This window comes from Gopherus flavomarginatus, chromosome 9 (assembly GCF_025201925.1).
Source record: "Gopherus flavomarginatus isolate rGopFla2 chromosome 9, rGopFla2.mat.asm, whole genome shotgun sequence".
NCBI lineage: Eukaryota > Metazoa > Chordata > Testudines > Testudinidae > Gopherus > Gopherus flavomarginatus.
The window spans coordinates 3,498,799-3,518,306 of record NC_066625.1 but is presented as its reverse complement, the minus strand read 5'-3'; the positions used below and the strand labels follow the sequence as shown (position 1 = coordinate 3,518,306).

Here is a 19,508-nt window from a genome sequence, read left to right as displayed (position 1 = left end):
GCTAACCATTAGTAACAGCTCTTTGAGTACCATCTGTCAACCCATTGTGCACCCACCTTAGAGTAATTTCGCCTAGATCAGCTTTCCCTAGTTTGCATGCATAACACTTTCAGTTGTTCCTCCATCAGTCCATCCCTCCTGCTCCCTGCAGGTTTTTGTTGCTCCTCTCCAAACTCTTTCCAGTCTGTCAGTATTGTTCTTGTACTGAGATGCCCCACAGTGGATGCACTACAAGCTGTTCATTCCCCCTTGCTGGACTGAAGAGTTTTCTCCATTGTTGCTTTAACACTGAATTGGAAACACTAAGGACCATGCTGTAGGTTAATATTCCAGTGGTAAGATCCGCTGCAAAGCCAATCCCAAAGAGCCTTGCAGCCAGAGCGACCTCCTTGATTGGTGCATGCAAAGCCCAGTTAGCTCTCCCCTCCCAAACAGGAAGCAACAAAGCCAGGCTGTTCTTGAATTGAATTGGAGGAAGTCTCCATGCTTACGCAAAGCAATTTGGCAGAAGTTAGATAGCAGTGAAACAACAAGTGCTACTGCAGAGATTATAGAAACTGCAGAGCCTGGGAGCTGTCTCGGGGGCAGATTTACTAAGCTTTCTGCAAAGGATTCATTCTTAGCTACTGCACTACAGGGGCACGCAGTAAGTAACGGCACAAATGAACCCGTGGCATTTGAATGTATTGGGCCTGAATGAGGTGACCCATATTGTGTTGGCGATGAGATACCTACTGCTTCAGTCCTGGTTTACACTTGGCTAGGCCAAGCAGCCTGGCATGCAGGAAGATTTGGCAGGGCATGTGGGCCCCTGGAACTGCTAAGTTGCACGGAGGAGGATGGGAGTTGGAAGCTCCATGGGAGAGGTGGGGTTACTTGTAATAACTGGGTTGTTTTTTATCTTTACTTTGGAAGCCTCCAATCAGTACCCCACGCCGTTCCGACTCCGCCATCTCCGTTCGCTCGTTACACTCTGAGTCCAACATGTCCTTGCGCTCGACATTCTCACTCCACGAGGAAGAGGAGGAACCAGTAGGTATTTTAATGTCTTCTTTAGAAACAAAACGAGGACATTCAGCGTCAAAACAGCTTCTTTGTGTAACTTGCAGTGTGTGCATGTGGCCTTCAAATGGAAGAGCCCTTGTTTGGAGGGAATGTTGTCTAGTGGGTTGGTCAGGAGACTGGCAGGCAGGACTCTTGGGTTCCAGTCCCAGCTCTGCCACTGACTTGCTCTGTCACCTTGGACAAGTCACCTCATCTTGCTGTGCCTTAGTTTCCCCATTCGTAAAATGGAGGTGATGATAATCTTGACTGGAGAGCTGTGAGGTTTCACTGATTAACATCTGTGAAGTGCATGGAGATCCTAGCTGTGAGAAAGGGTGCTACAGAGGGGAAAGGGCTATGTTCTCATTCTCTCTGCGGGTGGCAGTGCCCGTGTAGGTCATCCCTGGCTTAGGCCCCCGTCCTGCAGTTAGCTCTACGCAGAGTCCCATTGATTTCACTGCAGCTTCACTGCCTGTTTGGAGTTAGTACGGGATCGGGGCCTTACTCTTAAAAGTGTTAACAGGAGCTGAGCCTGTGTCACAAAGACTGCATCCAGACTTAAACATCCCCCAGGCCAGGCCACGTCTGGTTCAAGGGTTGGGCAAATGTGTGAGTGACTCGTCCTTACCACAATCCATGGGGGGTTTGGGCTGAGTTTCACTCTTAGAGCGATATATATTGAATCTTAAGTGACTGATCTGAAATGTTAATAAATACTTACCCCTTGGTCTGCTTTGAGCTCAGAGGGTGTACTCCAGATAGCCTGGGAATACTGCTTCTGAGCCCTGAACTTCCCGTCTAACTGGAAAACTAAAGCAGAGCTCCCAGCCTGTAGTGACAGAAGCCAAGTCCCATGGATTGCATGAGGCAGAGAAATCTTTCCTTTAGGACATCTCAGATACACAGGGGACGTAGATATTGTTTCTAAATCACTTTTGAATGTCAGGCTTCAAATCAATAATTCAGAGTCCTTTTTGCCCAGAAGGTTTAAGCTGTCACTCCCTGCTTCAGTATGGCCATGATTCGGCAAGGTACTCCCACCGAGCTGAGCAGTCCCTAAGGACTCAGCCAGCCTCCTAAACTAGGGGCCAGATTCTCTGCTGAGCTAAACTGGCACAGCTCCACTGACCTCAGTTGAAACTAGCTGACCTCATTAGGGTCCTGATCTTGCCATATGCCGAGTACCCCAGGTTCCCAGTGAATGGAGTGGTGAGTGAGGGCCCCTGGCCATTTCTAGGCTCAGCCCCTAGAAGCTGGCCTATTGAAATTAAATTTCAGCTGGAGATATGGAAAGTTGAGTCCTGGCAGCCCTGGCAGTTGGTTAGGAAGCTTTGTTCTCTTGTCTCCTTGGTAGCCTTGGGCTGCATTGATGCTGTTTGGCATCACAGCTGCAGACCGTCTACACTACAGAGTTAGGTTGACACAAGGCAGTTTATGTCGACTGAACTTCAGAAGTGTCTACACTGAAACATTGCTCCCACTGACGTAACCACCCCACTATGCCGACTTCATAACTCCACCTCCCCGAGCGGCGCAGAGTCAATGTCAATACGGTGTCATTGTAGACACTGCAATACTTACATCCCCTGTTACTGGCTTTCAGGAGTCACCTCACAGTGCCCCACTTTGACAGTACAATGGATACAAGCTCTTCTGGGGAAAGCTCTGCACCACCAACACAAGGACACCCAGGAGCAATGTAACTACTGCGGCATCTGTATGCCAACCTAAGTTAGGTTGACTTAATAATTTTGTAGTGTGGCCTCAAAACTCTCACTGTACATGCTGCTTCCTTACTCTCTGCACCCTACAGTGCGGAACGGGGGCTGCACTGGAATTGTAGAGAAGCTCCTGACTTCACCGTTGGTCTTTGTTTGTATTCAGGAGCCCTTGGTGTTTGCCGAACAGCCATCAGTGAAACTCTGCTGCCAGTTGTGTTGTAGTGTGTTTAAAGATCCAGTCATCACAACCTGTGGGGTAAGGAATTCCTCTTTCCACATCACTACCATGGGCTTTGTGAATTAACGGTGTGGCTACCAGCTATGCCGCCTTGACTGGTGACCATTAGATCTTGCAAGCCAAGCTAGCTCTGTGCTTAAATGAGGGGAGACCTGCCAGGAAAACTCAGGGTGCTGCATGAAAGGTGTTGATGATTAGTAGGTGGCTTTGTCACCTGAGAGTCTGTTCTGAACCAGTGTCCCAGTGAGGTTAAAGATCCCATGACACTTTTTGTATTGCATATTCCAATCTTACTTCAGTTGGGTTTGTAGCCCTTCACTTCCTGTCTTGAAGAGCTTTGCTGTGCAGCGTTTCTGCATTCTGCTGTGTTCCAACCCAGAGGTGGCTGCATTTTAGTGGTAGATAGACTGTTCCCTATCTACCAAGTGTGGCGTGAGGCTTAATTTAGTTAATGCTTTTAAAAGTCTCTTAAGACCCTCAGATGAAAGGCACAGTGGAAGGGCAAAGTATTATTAATTACTTTTATATACTCCATTTTATTAATATTTTAATAGTAGCTGTATAAAATTCCTGCTTCTGTGCCACCTGCAGAAGGAATATGTCTTTATGGTAGTGTTGGGTGTATAATTCTCGAATGCTTGTGAAGTGCTGTGGGATCCTCGGTTGGATCTATAACTGGAGAAGCACAAGGCAGGATGGTTATTGAGGTAAGGGTGTTATCTCTCATTAGCTGAAGCTTGTTCCTTTTCAGCCAGCCAGAAAGCCTGCCTCTCTGTACACAATACCCGCGTGACTGTTCCAGCCAGAAACCTTTCATGTAGACTCAGAGATTTACTGGTTAATATGGAAAATAACCCTCTGCAGCAGGAAACCAACTGGTTTCATTTGCAGCTCTTGTTTGGCAGCTCTGGAGGGAGCCCGCAGCTGTGTGAGGCAGGAAAGGGAGGCCACAGCAGAGTTGCAGATAACATATTGCTGTAATAATAACATTGCAATTCTCAAGTGACGATGCCAAGTTGTGGCCTTGTCGCAGACTCCGGAGAACCTACTGAGTCAGATTAGAATCCTGTGAAACGCTGCAGAGTTCATCTTGCTCTTTTTCTGTCTATGAGCTTTGGCCTGAAAGTGAGTGTGACGGGTTGAATCACAGAAACCCCCTTGGGGCTGCCAACTAATGTGCCAAGACTATATCCCTGCCGTGGCAGCTTAGGACTTCAGTGCCCTGCCTGCTTTGAGCCAGACCCGCTAGCCTGCTGCAAACCCAGACCCAGGGTCTGAACCACGTCCCAATAGCTGGAGGCTTAACTGAAAGCAACGTACAGAAATGTTCCTGTCTTTAACACTCAGACGTCCAACTCCCAGTGGGGTCCAAACCCAAAATAAATCCGTTTTACCCTGTATAAAACTTACACAGGGTAAACACATAAATTGTTCACCCTCTATAACACTGATAGAGAGAGATGCACAGGTGTTTCCCCTCCCTCCTCTCCCCTCGGTATTAATACGTACTCTGGGTTAATTAATACGTAAAAAGTGATTTTATTAAATGCAGAAAGTAGGATTTAAATGGTTCCAAGTAATAGCAGAGAGAACAAAGTGAATTACCAAGTGAAATAAAATGAAACACGCAAATCTAAGCCTAATACAGTAATACAACTAAATACAGGTAAAATCTCACCTTGAGAGATGTTTCAATAAGTCTCTTTCACAGACTGGACAGCTGGGCACAATCCTTTCCCCTGGTACAGTCCTTGTTCCAGCTCAGGTGGTAGCTCAGGGATTCCTCATGATGGCTGCCCCTTTGTTCTGTTCCACCCATTTATATATCTTTTGCATAAGGCGGGAATCCTTTGTCCCTCTCTGGGTTCCCACCCCACCTTTTCAATGGAAAGACACCAGGTTAAAGATGGATTCCAGTTCAGGTGACATGATCACATGTCACTGCAAGACTTCATTACCCACTTGCCAGCACACACGTATACAGGAAGACTTACAGGTAAAACACACCCATCTGCAGACAATTGTCCTGGTTAATGGGAGCCATCAAGATTCCAAACCACCATTAATTGCCCACACTTTGCATAATTACAATAGGTGCTCAGAGTTATATTTCATATTTCTAGTTTCAGATACACGAGTGGTACATTTATAGAAATAGGATGATCACACTCAGTAGATTATAAGCTTTGTAATGATACCTTACAAGAGACCTTTTGCATGAAGCATATTCCGGTGACATTATATTCACGCTCATTAGCATATTTTCATAGTGAGTCGGTTGCTTTAGTTACTGCAGGTTTCTGTTGCACGAGGAGAAAGGTAGACGTTGTGGCTTTTAACATGGCTGGTTACAAGCCACCTTTCCATTCTTCTACCTGCACAGCTGTGCTTGGGACAGCCCTAAAGCTCTCCAGGTGGGGGGGGATGTATGTGGACAATTTGCCAAGTAGCACAGTCTAAGGGGGAAAAGGCCAAACTGTATTTTTCACCTTTGGATGCTTCTTTCATAAATTGTTACTTGTGTCATTTCTGTTTTGTAATTGGGATGGCTGGCAGGGAAACCTGGGGTGGTCTTTGTGGGTCGAGAAATCAGCCCAGAGGATTCAGAGAGGTGCAGAGCAAGTCTCACTGGATTCACTGCAGGTGCTCAGAACCTCTGAGGATCAGGCCCTGGTGTGTTTTTTTTGGCTGCTTGAACTAGATATTTCTGTTTTCACACAGCTTCATTTCTCATGGTATGTGTCTGAGTGGTCATAGGGGCATGTTACGGTAGCGAACAGGGAGCATATCTGCTGTGGCCCACAATCCGTGGGGCTCTGGCCTCTGACAGCCTGACCCCCGACCCTGGAATTATTTGTCTGATCGTGGGGAGTCTGACAGTGCTATTCCTCTTTGCCTCCACAGCACACGTTTTGCAGAAGATGTGCCTTAACATCTGGTAAGTACAGAACCATCCTTGTGCAATGCTCACCACTCCCTCCCGCGTCTCTGGGCTGTTCAGCCTGGCAATCTGTTCCTCTCTCCCTCCTGGAGAAACTGCAGTGCCTCAGTCTGAAATTCTGCTAGGGTCTAGAATGGACCCCCCCAGGCCCACTCCATGTGACCTGTTGTGCCCCAGGCTTCTGGTAGTGCCTCAGATCAAGGCTCATAGCTGTGAGCATTCTTGATCGGATCTCTGCTGCCTTGGCATCCCCACTGAGCAGATAATCTGCAGGACAGTAAATGACCCAAGCACCAGCAGTGCCAGACTAGTGCTCCCAGCCCCTCTGCTGGGGATAAGTGACATGAGTTTTGACAGAGGTGTCATAAATGCCTCCTTTCCTCCTATTGTCGTGTGCAGTGTTGTAGCCGTGTTGGTCTCAGGCTATTAGAGAAGCAGGGTGGGGAAGGTCATGTCTTTTACTGGACCAACTTCTGTGGCTCGAAAGCTTGTCTCTCACCTACAGAAGTTGGTCCAGTAAGAGGTATTACTGCAGCCAACTTGTGTCTCCTTTCCTCCTGGCATCCTGTTCATGCCAGCTCTTCTAGCCGCTGATTTACAACCAATCCAAAAGTTCAGCAACACGTCGCCTCTTTTCTTCAATTAACTCCAGTTCAGAAAGCCAGGAGAGGCTCTCTCTGAGATGGAGTAGCCAGCCCCTCTCTCACCTGCACACCACGCTGTTAAAACCCATCTTTCTCTTTGCTTGGCACATGAACACGAACGGCACTGTTCCAGCCCAAGGCCCAGCCATGCTGATTGCTGGCCTTCCCCCTCTTCCAGGGAAGGCTCCCCGAGGGGTTGAGTAAACAGCAGCTCATTCTGCCTACAGATGTTTGGCTTTCTAGTGAGAAGGCTCCCCCCATTGTCCTCGTTTGCTCCTTCCCACCCCAGGGCACTGCAGCAGGAGGTTTCCTAGGTGTGATTTGGCTCTTTGCTCTGGGGGCTGTCCATCAAACAAACGCACCAGAGCAGTGTATGGAAAGGCATCTGTTCCCTTTTCATCAGAGCTGGGGGGCAGATGTTTGTATTCTGTGCACACAGAGAGAGAAAAGAAACTTCCCCTGACTACCTCTGCCTGCTGAGACAGCAGAGAGGTGGCTGGAGCTGAGGTGGGAAAGAAGCCTAGCACAAAGCAATCGGGTTCAAGGCTCTGCTCTGTTGGATCAGTGACTTTGGAAAGCCACCTCCACCCCACCTCCAGTAACTGGGATTTGTGCTCTGGAGTCATGAGGCTCTTTGCAGATCTCTCCCTCGAGCCCTGCATGTGCCCGGGGTTAGCGGCGATCACAGCCAGCCATGCCCTAGGCTGTGTGACTGGCAGTGGTGCAGCTGACGCCTGTTTGACAACTTAAGCAATCGGCTCTGGTGCAAATGGCTGCACGAGAGGTTTCCCTTGTGTACATTACAGGCTTGCACTGATGCAGCTGTTCCAGGAGCTGGCTCTGAGGGCTGCAGTCAGGACTAACTCGCAGCATAGATGAGGCCTTAGAGAAAAAAACCTGCACAAACACCACTGAAAAGGGCCCTCCGGGGCCCAGCTGCCCTCTCTGCACTTAGAGTGTCTTAACTCACACCTCTCTCTCCCCTCCCTCTCTCTCAGAGAAGTGCCCAGTGGACAACGCCAAACTGACTGTGGTTGTTAACAATATTGCTGTGGCCGAGCAGATAGGGGAGCTGTTCATTCACTGTAAATATGGCTGCCAGCCCGCCGCCAGCAGCAAGGCCGCTGCCTTCGAGGTGGACCCCCACGGATGCCCCTTTACCATTAAAATGAGCGCCCGGAAGTAAGTGCCTTGTGAGCAGGAGATGAGCTCTCCAGGGCGGGGCCTCTAGTGCCCGTTTATTGCTCTGCGTTTCCAGCATTATAGGGCTCCTTGCAACAGTTCTGCTCCCGTGGTCCTTCTGTCCAGCGCTGTGCTGCTGGGAATTGGGTGGGTGCAGGAGGGGACACCCTCTCCTGTCTTAGTGAGGCGCTAGGGGTGCTATGTTGCAGTAGCAGGGTCAGAACCGCCCCAAACATCCCTGCACCGGGATGTTGTACTGTTGAATGTGATGCCTTTCAGCTGAGATCTAAAACTGAGGCTCTGGCCACCTGTGACAAGGACCACAGGCTCTCCAAGAGATGGGGCCTTAAATCCACTCTCCTGCCTCCATCCCCTGCTGAAGAATTCCCATCCTGCCTCCCTAATCTGCCCCCTGCCCCATGCAGCATTTCATTTGCTTCATGTCCTCAGCTGTTGATCAGCTGCCATTTCATCTGTCTGTGGAAGGATTGATGCAATTGGAGAAGTTGGCCAGTGTGTGGCCATGTATGTGGCCTGTGTATCCTCCAGCAATTGCAGCCGTAACATTACTGCAAATCTGGTTAAATGGCTGTTCAAAGATAGCTTCCAGCATCAGAACAAGAGTGGGGGAAGGTTTTGATTAGCTGGAGTTCTCGTAAGGGCGGCTTTGTTCCACGCCCTGTCACGCCACGTGGTTTCCCATCCTCTCTGCCTGTCGGTGACTTTCTGTCCTTTGTGCCTTTCCCTGCATGCACAGAGATCACGAAAGCAGCTGTGATTACAGACCAGTTCGCTGTCCCAATAACCCCAGCTGCCCACCTCTCTTGAAAATGAACCTGGAGGCACATCTCAAAGAGTGCGAACACATCAAGTGCCCTCATTCCAAATACGGGTAAGCAGTGGGGCTCCAGGGACTGACACCGGGAGAGCTGGCTGGGCCCTTCACTGCTAGGGGTGGTTGGACTCCATTTCTGGGCTGTCTTTCAGACACCGGGTTCTTGAGCTGTGCTGGGCAGGGCCCTGAGACCAAATCTGGTGCTCGGTGTCACTCTCCGGGGCCAAGAAGGTCTGCAGAAGCGAGCACGTTGAGCTCCCCCTGAGGAAGCTAGGCCTATGCTGCTCTGGTGTGACCACTGCTGGCCCTTCGGGAGTGTCCTGAGGAGACTTCAACGGGAGAGCCTGCTAGAGAGAGTGGCAGAATCTGTCCAGGGCAGAACTGATACAAGGATAAGGAAAGTGCAGCTGAGGCGGCTGCTGTCTGTGCTGGAATCCCTGAACAGGACGGTTTCCTGGTCTGGGAAACACCCTGCCTGCAGGACACGAGGCCTGAGGGCACTGGCATGGCTAGGACCCAGTGCCAGAGGTGGAGGCTGGAAGGTGGCTGTTGTGTGAGGAGACTTCCCTCTGATGTATGAGTGCAGAGCTCAGCTCTACTAGAACAGCTGTAATGCACAGACCAGCCTCGGCAGTTTGCCAGGAGCCTGGGTGCATGCGTGAGGCCCAAGCCAGCACCCACTGTGCCAGCTGGAGCTTGCCCCTTGACTTTAACGGCTGTTGCACAGGGCCTTCGCGGAGCATGTGCACTGACATAATACTTTGGATTCTGCCTGGGATCTGCTTGTTCTTGGAACTTCCTGGAGAGAGGAATCGGGCAAGTTCCCCAGCAGGACCAGGTGCAGCTGCTCAGCCTCAGCCTTCTCCTGTGGTTACAGGGGATGTGTGGCTGCAGCCACGATTAGCCTTTGGGCACTGCAGCACCATAGAGATCCCTCCAGAGGGGAGTGGGGCGTGAGAGCCTCTATCTGTCTAAATGCCCAGCGCAGGAGCCGGTGAGCACTAGGCCCTCCCAACAGAGCCTGGCTCCAGCCTCCATCTCTCCCCCTTCCCTCCAGGTGTACGTTCATAGGAAATCAAGACACCTACGAGACTCACTTGGAGATGTGTAAGTTTGAGGGGCTGAAGGAGTTCCTGCAGCAGACAGACGACCGCTTCCATGAGATGCAGGTGGCAATGGCTCAGAAGGACCAAGAAATTGCCTTCCTGCGCTCAATGCTGGGCAAGCTCTCAGAGAAGATTGACCAGTTGGAGAAGAACCTGGAACTCAAGTTTGGTGAGTCTCTGGGCCAAGGGCATGGCTCCTCCTTCAGGGCTTTACAGATAGGTGGTCACGTTTGTCAAGTGTTTAAACTTCCCATTCACACCATAGTGAAAACTAGCTGTGGACAAACCTTGGGAGGGTCAGGGATTCCCTATGGCTGAACAAAATTCAGCTGATCTTCAGAGCAACCTGGATTTCTTGGGTCTGCATTAAGGTTTACCATGACTCAGCTTCCACACAAAGTGTTCCTTTATTAGTCCAAAGGCACACGCGCGCACACGCGCGCGCGCGCACACACACACACACACTCTCGCTCTCGCTCGCTCTCTCTCTCTCTCTCTTTACTCAGCGCAACCAGGCCTGGGAGATTCCCTTGGGTTAGGAAAAGGCTCTGCTAGAGAAACATCTGCAGGCCTTGCTTTTGATACCCCAGACCGAACAAGTGATGTTCTTGCTGGTTAGTGAACGTTAGCCAAAGACACACTAAGGAGTCGGACCTGAACCCTGCACCTGGGGCCCGATTAACCAGGGTGTTTATATTTCTGTTAGTTTAGCCCCAGCCTTCAGTAAGGTACCTGCAGGTATTTCCAGGGTCACAACAAATGTAACACAAACAACCCGTATCTGTGCAAATACCCTGGGATAGTGTCACGGAGTCACCGGGCGATGCTCCGGAACTGCTCCCCACCAAGCCAGTCAGGACTTTGGGGAGCCTCCTCTCCCTTGGAGCAGACTTGTTCAGGGCAAGAAGCTCACACGGCTTCACCTCCTGGGTCTCTCCTTGGAGCATTCAGCATCCTCTGCCCCTCCGTGCGCTTCCCACAGCGAGTCCACCCCAGCGGGGTCCTGGGGAAGCCACCGGGTTCTGCACCCCCACTTTGCAGTCAGACGTGACTCTCAGCCAGCCAGTAAAACAGAGGTTTATTCGATGACAGGAACAGGGTCTAAAACAGAGCTTGTAGATACAGCGAACCGGACCCCTCGGCTGGGTCCATTCTGGGGGGCAGTGAGCCAGACCCCCAGGTCTGCCCTCCACTCCTTGACCCCAGCCAGCTCCAGACTAACAACCCCTCCCAGCCCCTCCTCTCTCCTCAGCCCCTTTCCCGGGCCAGGAGGTCACCTGATCTCTTTGTCTCCAACACCTTCAGCTGGCACCTTTGCAGAGGAGGGGCTCAGGCCATCAGTTGCTAGGAGACAGAGTGCCAGGCATTTAGGTGCACTGGCCCTTTGCTCTGCCAGATACTTAAGAACTGCCATGGGGACACTGAGGCACCAACACAGTACTCAGAGCAAACATTAAGAACATTCCTAGTTCGTCACATCTCTCCCCCCTTCGAGACCAAACTGAGCGAGGTCACTCCAGCCAGTGACCTGGGGAAGTTCGAATCCACCAACGTTCCTATGGATGCCCCAGCATCTCTCCCATTCCTTGGTGTGAGTTACACCAAGACAGTCCAGTCTCACACCCTCCCTTAGGTCGGGTGTGCTTGATGGCACTTGCAGGCCGCATGTGGGAAGGTTTATGCGGCTTGAACCCTTTTGCCACCCCAGTACCCCTGGGGTTCAAACTGGGATGGGTCTTCTCCCAGCACTCTGGGCTGCAATTCAGGCTCTCTTGGTTAAGAGCCCCCATCTTGGCCTTGGCCAGCTCTGGGCTTGGGCAGCCGCTTCCCACTTTGTGGCCCAGACACAAAACCTCTGCCGTCCCCCCTTGCACTTTTCAGCTTTTACCGTCAGTCCCACCTCCTTGAGGCAGCCCAGCCCCCTCTTCACCTGGGCCACCTGTTCCTCCCAGGTCTGGCTAAAGATGCACATGTTATCAGTGTCTGCCAGGGCCAAGTTCTCCATCGCCCTCTGCTTGTCTAGAATCTCCCCAGGCCTAGGCATGGGGTCGGCATTGGACACTGTGATGGCTTTAAGCTTCCGATAGCCCCCACAAAACCAGATCATCCTGTCTCCCTTGGGGATCAGCCCCACGGGTGAGGCCCATGGGCTGTAAAACGGCTGGATCCCATCTAAAGCCAGCATGTCCCTGACCTTTCTCTCCAGGTTCTGGGCTGCTTTCCCAGTGACTCTGAATGGGGAACACCTGATGGGGAGATTGTCTCCCACCTCAGGGAAGAGATCCCCCAGGGGGTCTTCCCCCTTCTTCATCCAATCCTCCCTCTTCAGGTTCAGGGGTCCCCTCACTCTCCTCCCATCCAGCAGCTCGAACAGGAAGAACCCTGTGGATTCCTGGGGCACCACCAGCTGCCTCCCGATTTCCTCCCAGTTCTACTTCCCCTTGGGGAGCCCATTCCCGGTACAGGAATCCCTTCTCCTGCAGGACTCTGTCCCTGCAGCCTTCCCCAAGGGGGTTTGCAGCCCTGTGGCCAGCAAGTTCCCTCAGCTTCTTCAAGGAGGGATCCCTCTGCAGCTCGGTCTGGGATTCAGCGGCTGGGGCAGGGAGTGGGACCTGCTCCCTCTCGCTGGCTGGGCCTGGGATCGCAGCCCCCCTGAGCCCTGTCCCTGGTAGCTCCCTCCCTGCTGTGTAATCACTTCCCAGCAGCACGTCTGGACCAGGCAAACCTGTTTGGCAGCTGACCTGCCCTGCCCTGCCCGGGTGTCCCCCCACTCAGATGGGATCTCAGCTCCCCCCGTGCTCAGCGCTGCCCTTGCTGTCCCAGTGGGGACAGGCAGCGAGCTCTCTGCACTGGTCCCAGCATCAGAGCCAGCATGAGCCCCATCTCCAGTGTGCAGGGGGGCGGGGAGCATCTCTCCCTCCCACTCAGCCCCAGGGGGCTGGTTACAGGTAGGCAGGTATCCTGAGCCCAGCAGCCCCTCCCCCCTGCCAGCCAGGTCATTTGCATTTTCACTGACCATTTCCATCCTAGCCAATTGGTTCCCTGGATTTGAATTCAAACCCTCGGCCGTTACAGGAGCGGGGCCTGGATCCTGTCCCATGGGGAGACAGTCACCTCCCAACAGGGCCTCCGAGCCGATATCCTGGAGAACCCCAACGACCAGCCAGCCCGACCCCTCCTGGGTCTGCACAGGGATCTGGGCCATAGGCAGGGTGAGGGGCTTCACCCCAGGGACCTTCATCCAGGTCCCACAGTCCCTCAGCACCTGCGGCTGCACCACCACAGTTCTCTCTGTCCCAGGGTCTTGCCCCCACAGGCTTGTTTCCCCACTGACCCCTGGGCAGCCCCCTATGTCTCTCTGCTCCACCATCACCAGTCCACGCTGCTGCTGCTTCTCCTGCAGCTGTTCCTCGGGCTCTTGCTCTCTCTCACGGTCCTCCCGCTCTCTTGGGCTCTGCTCCCACCCCATCCGTCTCCAATCTCCTGATGGGGAACCCAATCGTGAAGACCCTCGTCTGATTGGGGACCAGACTGCCGGGGATGCCTGGCTGATGCTCCAGCTGCTCTCAGATCCTCTTGTAGCCCCATCTGGGCCAGGAATCTGCTCCTCAGAGCGGTGCTTCACCTCCAACTGCACGATTAACTGTGCCTTGGTGAATTTCCCCATGCGTAACCCTCTCTTTGTGCACAGGATCACAATGTCCTTCTCAAGGAGATGGTGATAGGCCATCACTTCACCGTTCCCAAGTGGCTCTGGACTCACAGGCCTGTGTGCTCTTGGCACCCCCATGGTTTCGAGGAAGAACCCCTGGTGTGCCAGCCCTTCTCGTGATTACCACCTCTTTGCCAGGGTCGAGCTGCAGACTCCTCCGCCCCTGGGACTGCTCCTGCAATCCCCTGGGGAACCCTGCTACTGCAAAAATCCTTCTCTCTCCCAGGGTCGAGCGGCAAGCTCCTCCGCCCCTGAGACTGCTGGCTGCAGTCCTCAGGGGGACCCTGTTACTCCAACAGTCCTTCTCGCTGGTCACACACTCCCAGAGGTTAACTGCCCCCTGAAACCATCCCTCTCTGAGCCTTCAGTACGCCTGGTCCTCATTATCCCTCCTTTGTTTTACTGCTCCCCAGTCACTTACTGCAAGCAGCGCCATTCACGGGGTGCAGTACATCCCACCTCTGCCACCAGTTGTCACGGAGTAACCGGGCGATGCTCCGGAACTGCTCCCCACCAAGCCAGTCAGGACTTTGGGGAGCCTCCTCTCCCTTGGAGCAGACTTGTTCAGGGCAAGAAGCTCACACGGCTTCACCTCCTGGGTCTCTCCTTGGAGCATTCAGCATCCTCTGCCCCTCCGTGTGCTTCCCACAGCGAGTCCACCCCAGCGGGGTCCTGGGGAAGCCACCGGGTTCTGCACCCCCACTTTGCAGTCAGACGTGACTCTCAGCCAGCCAGTAAAACAGAGGTTTATTCGATGACAGGAACAGGGTCTAAAACAGAGCTTGTAGATACAGCGAACCGGACCCCTCGGCTGGGTCCATTCTGGGGGGCAGTGAGCCAGACCCCCAGGTCTGCCCTCCACCCTTGACCCCAGCCAGCTCCAGACTAACAACCCCTCCCAGCCCCTCCTCTCTGCTCAGCCCCTTTCCTGGGCCAAGAGGTCACCTGATCCCTTTGTCTCCAACACCTTCAGCTGGCACCTTTGCAGAGGAGGGGCCCAGTCCATCAGTTGCTAGGAGACAGAGTGCCAGGCATTTAGGTGCACTGGCCCTTTGCTCTGCCAGATACTTAAGAACTGCCATGGGGACACTGAGGCACCAACACAGTACTCAGAGCAAACATTAAGAACATTCCTAGTTCGTCACAGATAGCGAGTGAGTTTCCTGGCCAGGCGGCCCTGGGGTTGACGGACCTGCCGTTCTGTCGCCCTAGATGTGCTGGATGAGAACCAAAGCAAGCTGAGTGAGGACCTGATGGAGTTCCGCAGGGATGCCTCCATGCTAAATGTGAGTCCTTTGCATGATACAGGGCGCTGGGGAAGAGCCTGTCCATTGTATTCATCAGTGGTTCTGATCAGCAGGGGTTTCTGGTGACGAAAAGGTTAACAGCATGTACTTGTGAAGCTGCTCTTCCCGTGGGCCAGGGAGACCCCGGTTACGGGTTCAAAATGGCCGAGACCTAATTCCCTCCGCACAGGCTCTGTTCGCCTCCCGTTTTGTGTTTGCCATAGCCAGGCAGGGATCCTGGTGTGTACAAGGTGGAAACGGCTTCAGAGCACATCTGGAATCTGGCCCCGTGGGCAGCCCGGCTGCCTGCAGAAGCCCTTGGGATTGGTTTGGAGGCCTTAGGGTGCCTCAGCCTCTCTGCAGGCTGGAGTCAAGCTGTGGTGCAAGAGCCCTGGGCTGCTGCCAGCAGGACACCTGTTGCAAATAGCCAGGGCTTTGCCTGGAACTCTAGCACTCCTGCGCCTTTCGTTGCAGCCAGGGGATCGGCCCAGAGCTTGCACAAGGGTGGCTGGTTCTTTGGGTCTTTACCGCAGTTCTCTCTTACCACTGGCAAGGGAATTGTGCAGAGCCACAGTAATTGTCTAGTACTAACACGTGGCAGCCCCTTCTGGCACTTCTCAGGGCATTGATAAGATCACCTTCCAGCCAGGGTTCAGGTGGGACACGTCCCGCCAGCAGCACACACCCCAGCTCTGTGCATGCTGCTCAGGACTGAATGCGGAGCGCGCTAGCCCTGACTGACACAGATACAGCCAGCAAAGCAGCTCCGTTGGAGATGGCAAGGCCCGGGCCCCAGAGCACTGTGTCAAGTGACACCTGCAATATTTTCAGGCAAAGTGGATGTTGAAAGCACTGCAGAATGAGTAGCTCCTCATGACTGCCTGGCCCTGCCCAGTGTCGGTTTTAGGAAGAGGAAGGATCATACATTTTGAAAGGTGTACGAGTGTCCACGTCCAGACCCTGATCCCAGGGAGACCTGGGCTCAGCCCTGTACCCACAGGAGGGTGAAAGCAGGTGCCTGCTCACCTCTGCAGAGACAACATGCGTGGCTATAAGGAAGGTGCTGCCAGACCTCCGCTTTCCCCTGGCCAGAGAACGAACCCCCTGGGTGTGCACTGCCAGGCGCTCCTGTCCTCAGTCCGGAGGATGCTGGCTGGAGTGTTCCGCGTTTGTAGGGCGTATTAAAGCAGTGGCTCAGACTCCGTGGGAAGCCTGGTGGAGGGCCTGCCAGTGCCAGGGCTCTGGATTGATTCGAGTTGCTCTGCTTCTAACCCCGCTTGGTTTGTTTTTCAGGATGAACTGTCCCACATCAACGCCCGCCTCAACATGGGCATCTTAGGATGTGAGTACACACTTGATGCTCTCTCCCTCAGCTTGCCCCAGAATGCTAGGCTTGTTGTTAACGATTTCTCAGCAGATCCCTCTCGGAGCAAAGCATCAGCTGACTCGTATTTCCCATAATGCATTTCAAGCTAGTGTAACACACCAGCTCTTGTCAGTAGAACCCTCCCCTCTGAGTTCCATGGCCGGTTCTGTGCTGGCAGGGCTTAGCGTCATGGTTCCCCTAACCCCCTCCTGCCTCTCCTCACTCCGCAGCGTACGATCCTCAGCAGATCTTCAAATGCAAGGGGACCTTTGTCGGGCACCAGGGCCCTGTCTGGTGTCTGTGTGTTTACTCCATAGGAGACTTGCTTTTCAGTGGCTCCTCAGACAAAACCATTAAGGTAAGAGCCCCGCAGCATGTGCGCACTTTAGACAGGACCATCCACCCTCAGCTGGGCTCAGAGTGTAGCTCCACATCCGAGTTTACCTGCTCAGCCCCAGGTTTGAGCTGAAATGGCTCTTCCCAACTCCACCTTGGCCGGAAGCATTGTTCAGTTATCTGCACGAAGATGCCAGACCTGCGTGTCTCATCTCAGGGACAAATACAGTCTTCAGAGCTCTTCATGAAACCCTGATCCTGATCTCATGCCTGCTGTTTGTGTTTTCACCTTGTCCCAATTCAGCCTTTAGAGAGTGTTTCAGCTGCTATTTCTTTATTTTCCATGGTGGCTAAAGCCCTTTTAGAAGCTGGAAAACAAAATAAATTTTCCCTACAAAATGTGTCCATTTTACAAACATTGTTTGTTTGCTTTTCCTTGTCCTGCGTTTGAATAGAGCAAATTGACAGTCCAGCCAAACAACAGTTTCCAATGTTATCCTGGCCAGATCAGTGTCACGGATGGACGGATGTCAGCAAAGCTCTGGGAATTGTGAATTTCACTGCTTACTAGAAAACAGGGTGCCTATAGACACGTACATAAACAGAGACTGTCATGGTTTAATCTTGGTTCTTTTTGGTTTATTTATTCAAGGGCTGGGAGCCAGGACTTCTAGGTTCCAATCCTGCTTAAGCTGCTGACGCTCAGATCTGGGGCAAGTCACCTGAGGCCTGATTGATCGGATTTTCTCCCCGGGGAGCTGAGCTCTCTCTGCTCCTACTGACACTAGTGAATGCTGTGCATATTCAGCACCAATGGCAATTGGCCTGGTCATCCATCTGGGCCTTGTTTACCCATCCATACACTGGGAGTAGTTCTTAACTACCTCTGGCCAGTCTTAATGCATGGGACGTGGCAAGTGCTTAAAGATCTGAGGCTGACAAAGCATAACTCTTCTGGTTTCATTTGTCTGCATTTTTCTCCCAGTGCTTTTGAATTCTGAGATGAAGGACCTGGTTTCCATTGGCTGGAGCCACAAATACCAACATGTAGGCATAGTGGGGTATCTAGTCAAGGAGGCCAGGTTAGAAAAGCAGGCCCAATCTTAGTTAGCAGGAACCTCCCTCTTCTCTCTACCCATGTCCTGCTCTCCCAGTATGGAAAACTGTTGCTGTATGGTTGGTTTTGAGGTCACTTGTACTAAGAGCACATAATACTCAGCAGCTGAAATCCCCATGCAGCAGGAATGATAATGGGGAACACAAATTCTTCATGCTCAAACACTGGGAGTGGTGAGAAAAGAAGCAGGAAAAGCTAGCACTGTGGTGACTAGCACTCACCGCCCATATGTTTGCCTGATTCCATCAGGGTCCCCCAGCTGAAACTTCCAGGCATTTTCGTACTACGGGTTTTAGGAAAGTTTGTTGTCTGCCCTAGTGCTGTGGAGCTGCTGTGGCTGCATTTCAGTGTTTGGTGTCCCTTGGAAATTCAGTCTGAGCCTGCTTGCGAAATTTCCTTTCCTAGATGTGCTCATCTCTGCCGGTCAGACAGGAAAACAGGTGCACAGAGGACACAGGAAACAGCTGACTGATTTCCCTGCTCTCCTGGCACAGCTGACTTCCTGCTCTGATCCCCAGCTGCTCTCTAGTGCAGGCATGTGATCTCCTGCTAACTTGTCTTTCCTGTTAGGTGTGGGATACCTGCACCACATACAAGTGCCAAAAGACCTTGGAGGGCCACGATGGGATTGTCCTAGCTCTCTGCATTCAGGGGTGAGTGGAGCAGATGATTTTTGTGCCACTGGTGGGGGAAACGGGGAATTGCGACGAGAGGCTTGTGGTCTGTTCTCTGGCCTCTCCTAATTAGTGAATTATTAGAAGAGGGACTTAGATGTTAATATCCTTCCTAATTCTGGCGTGCGCACGAGCACCAGGCTTCTACACACATGTACATGTGGATTGGAGCGGCCAGAATCCCACATCTCCCCGTTTAATAAGCCAGAGTGTGAAAGTTACTGGTGGCCCCCTTAACAGCTTACAAGCAGCCAGTAGGGAAAAGCAAAAGCCTCACAAACACAGGACCCTAAACTTTTAAACTATCTTTTCTGCTTCTGCCTTAAAGCAAAAAAAAACTTGCTTCAAACCAGTTTTTCCTAACCAAATAACAAAACTATGGTATTTAACACCTACCAATCAAATGTTAACACGCAAAAGTCTTTGTCTAAAAATATATAAAAAGCTTGTAAAATTTGTATAAAATAAAGCCTTTGTACTAAAGTACAGGGCTCTCCTTTCTCTGCAAAATAAAGCATTTTTCCTTATCCCTGTCAGGCTGTTATTGGCTCTCAGCTAGGTAGACCCGACATTTCGGTAACAAGAGGGACAAATGGACAAAGTTATCAGAGTGAAAAGCCCCTTGGTCCCACCCCGCTCACCACAGCCGCACCAGCCCTGTGCATCTGGGAGATGATGAGCAGAGTGTTTTGTTTGGGAATGGGGGGTGTCGCCCTGGCTCCTTTCCTCTGAGCAGGTAGGGACAGGGCACAGACGGTCTGAAAGGTGCAAGAATCCTGTTCCTGTTCTTGTGTCCCGTGAGCAGAGAGCCCCAGGGACAGACAGCTGGAATCCCAGAGCTGGCTCTCCCTTGCTGACACCCTGTCATTGATGTTACAGGAACAAGCTGTACAGCGGCTCTGCTGACTGCACCATCATTGTGAGTATCCGGCGTTGCCCTGGTTATAAGTCGACACATGGGATGTTGCAGGGCACAAGAGCTTGTGAAAGCAGCACCTCCAACGTCCTCTTGGCTGGGAATGGCCGGAGAGCGCAAGAGAACGAATGACTCTCTTGCGTGTGGTTTCCCCATCCCGGGGATGAATTTGTTTGGGTTTTATAGTAATAAAAGGGGGGCATTTGTCTCCTTCAAGTGTCCTAGACTTGACTAGACACCCCAGTGCAGAGTGGGAAGTCAGGGCATTGAATTGGCACTGGGCTGCCCATACATAGCTTGGAGTAAATGACAAGTTCTAATCCAGCAGTGACATCCTGGGAAGACTCTGTCCTGTCCTCCAGCTTCTGTAGCCAGCCTGGGCTGGGAGTC

The 19,508-nt window shown here is 52.3% G+C and overlaps 1 protein-coding gene across 5 annotated transcripts in view; it reads left to right on the top strand.

Moving 5' to 3' along the window:
- The window catches only part of TRAF7 (TNF receptor associated factor 7), a 48,075-nt gene that overhangs the window by 23,339 nt on the left and 5,228 nt on the right, over positions 1 to 19,508 (top strand). For all 5 annotated transcript variants that reach the window (XM_050968584.1, XM_050968586.1, XM_050968585.1 and 2 more), the window contains 11 exons: positions 916 to 1,032; positions 2,929 to 3,021; positions 5,908 to 5,941; positions 7,587 to 7,770; positions 8,528 to 8,662; positions 9,663 to 9,880; positions 14,636 to 14,709; positions 16,003 to 16,051; positions 16,306 to 16,433; positions 18,099 to 18,181; positions 19,082 to 19,121. In XM_050968584.1, coding sequence (XP_050824541.1) covers positions 916 to 1,032; positions 2,929 to 3,021; positions 5,908 to 5,941; positions 7,587 to 7,770; positions 8,528 to 8,662; positions 9,663 to 9,880; positions 14,636 to 14,709; positions 16,003 to 16,051; positions 16,306 to 16,433; positions 18,099 to 18,181; positions 19,082 to 19,121 — 1,155 coding nt within the window. The remainder of the gene's footprint in view (positions 1 to 915; positions 1,033 to 2,928; positions 3,022 to 5,907; positions 5,942 to 7,586; positions 7,771 to 8,527; positions 8,663 to 9,662; positions 9,881 to 14,635; positions 14,710 to 16,002; positions 16,052 to 16,305; positions 16,434 to 18,098; positions 18,182 to 19,081; positions 19,122 to 19,508) is intronic.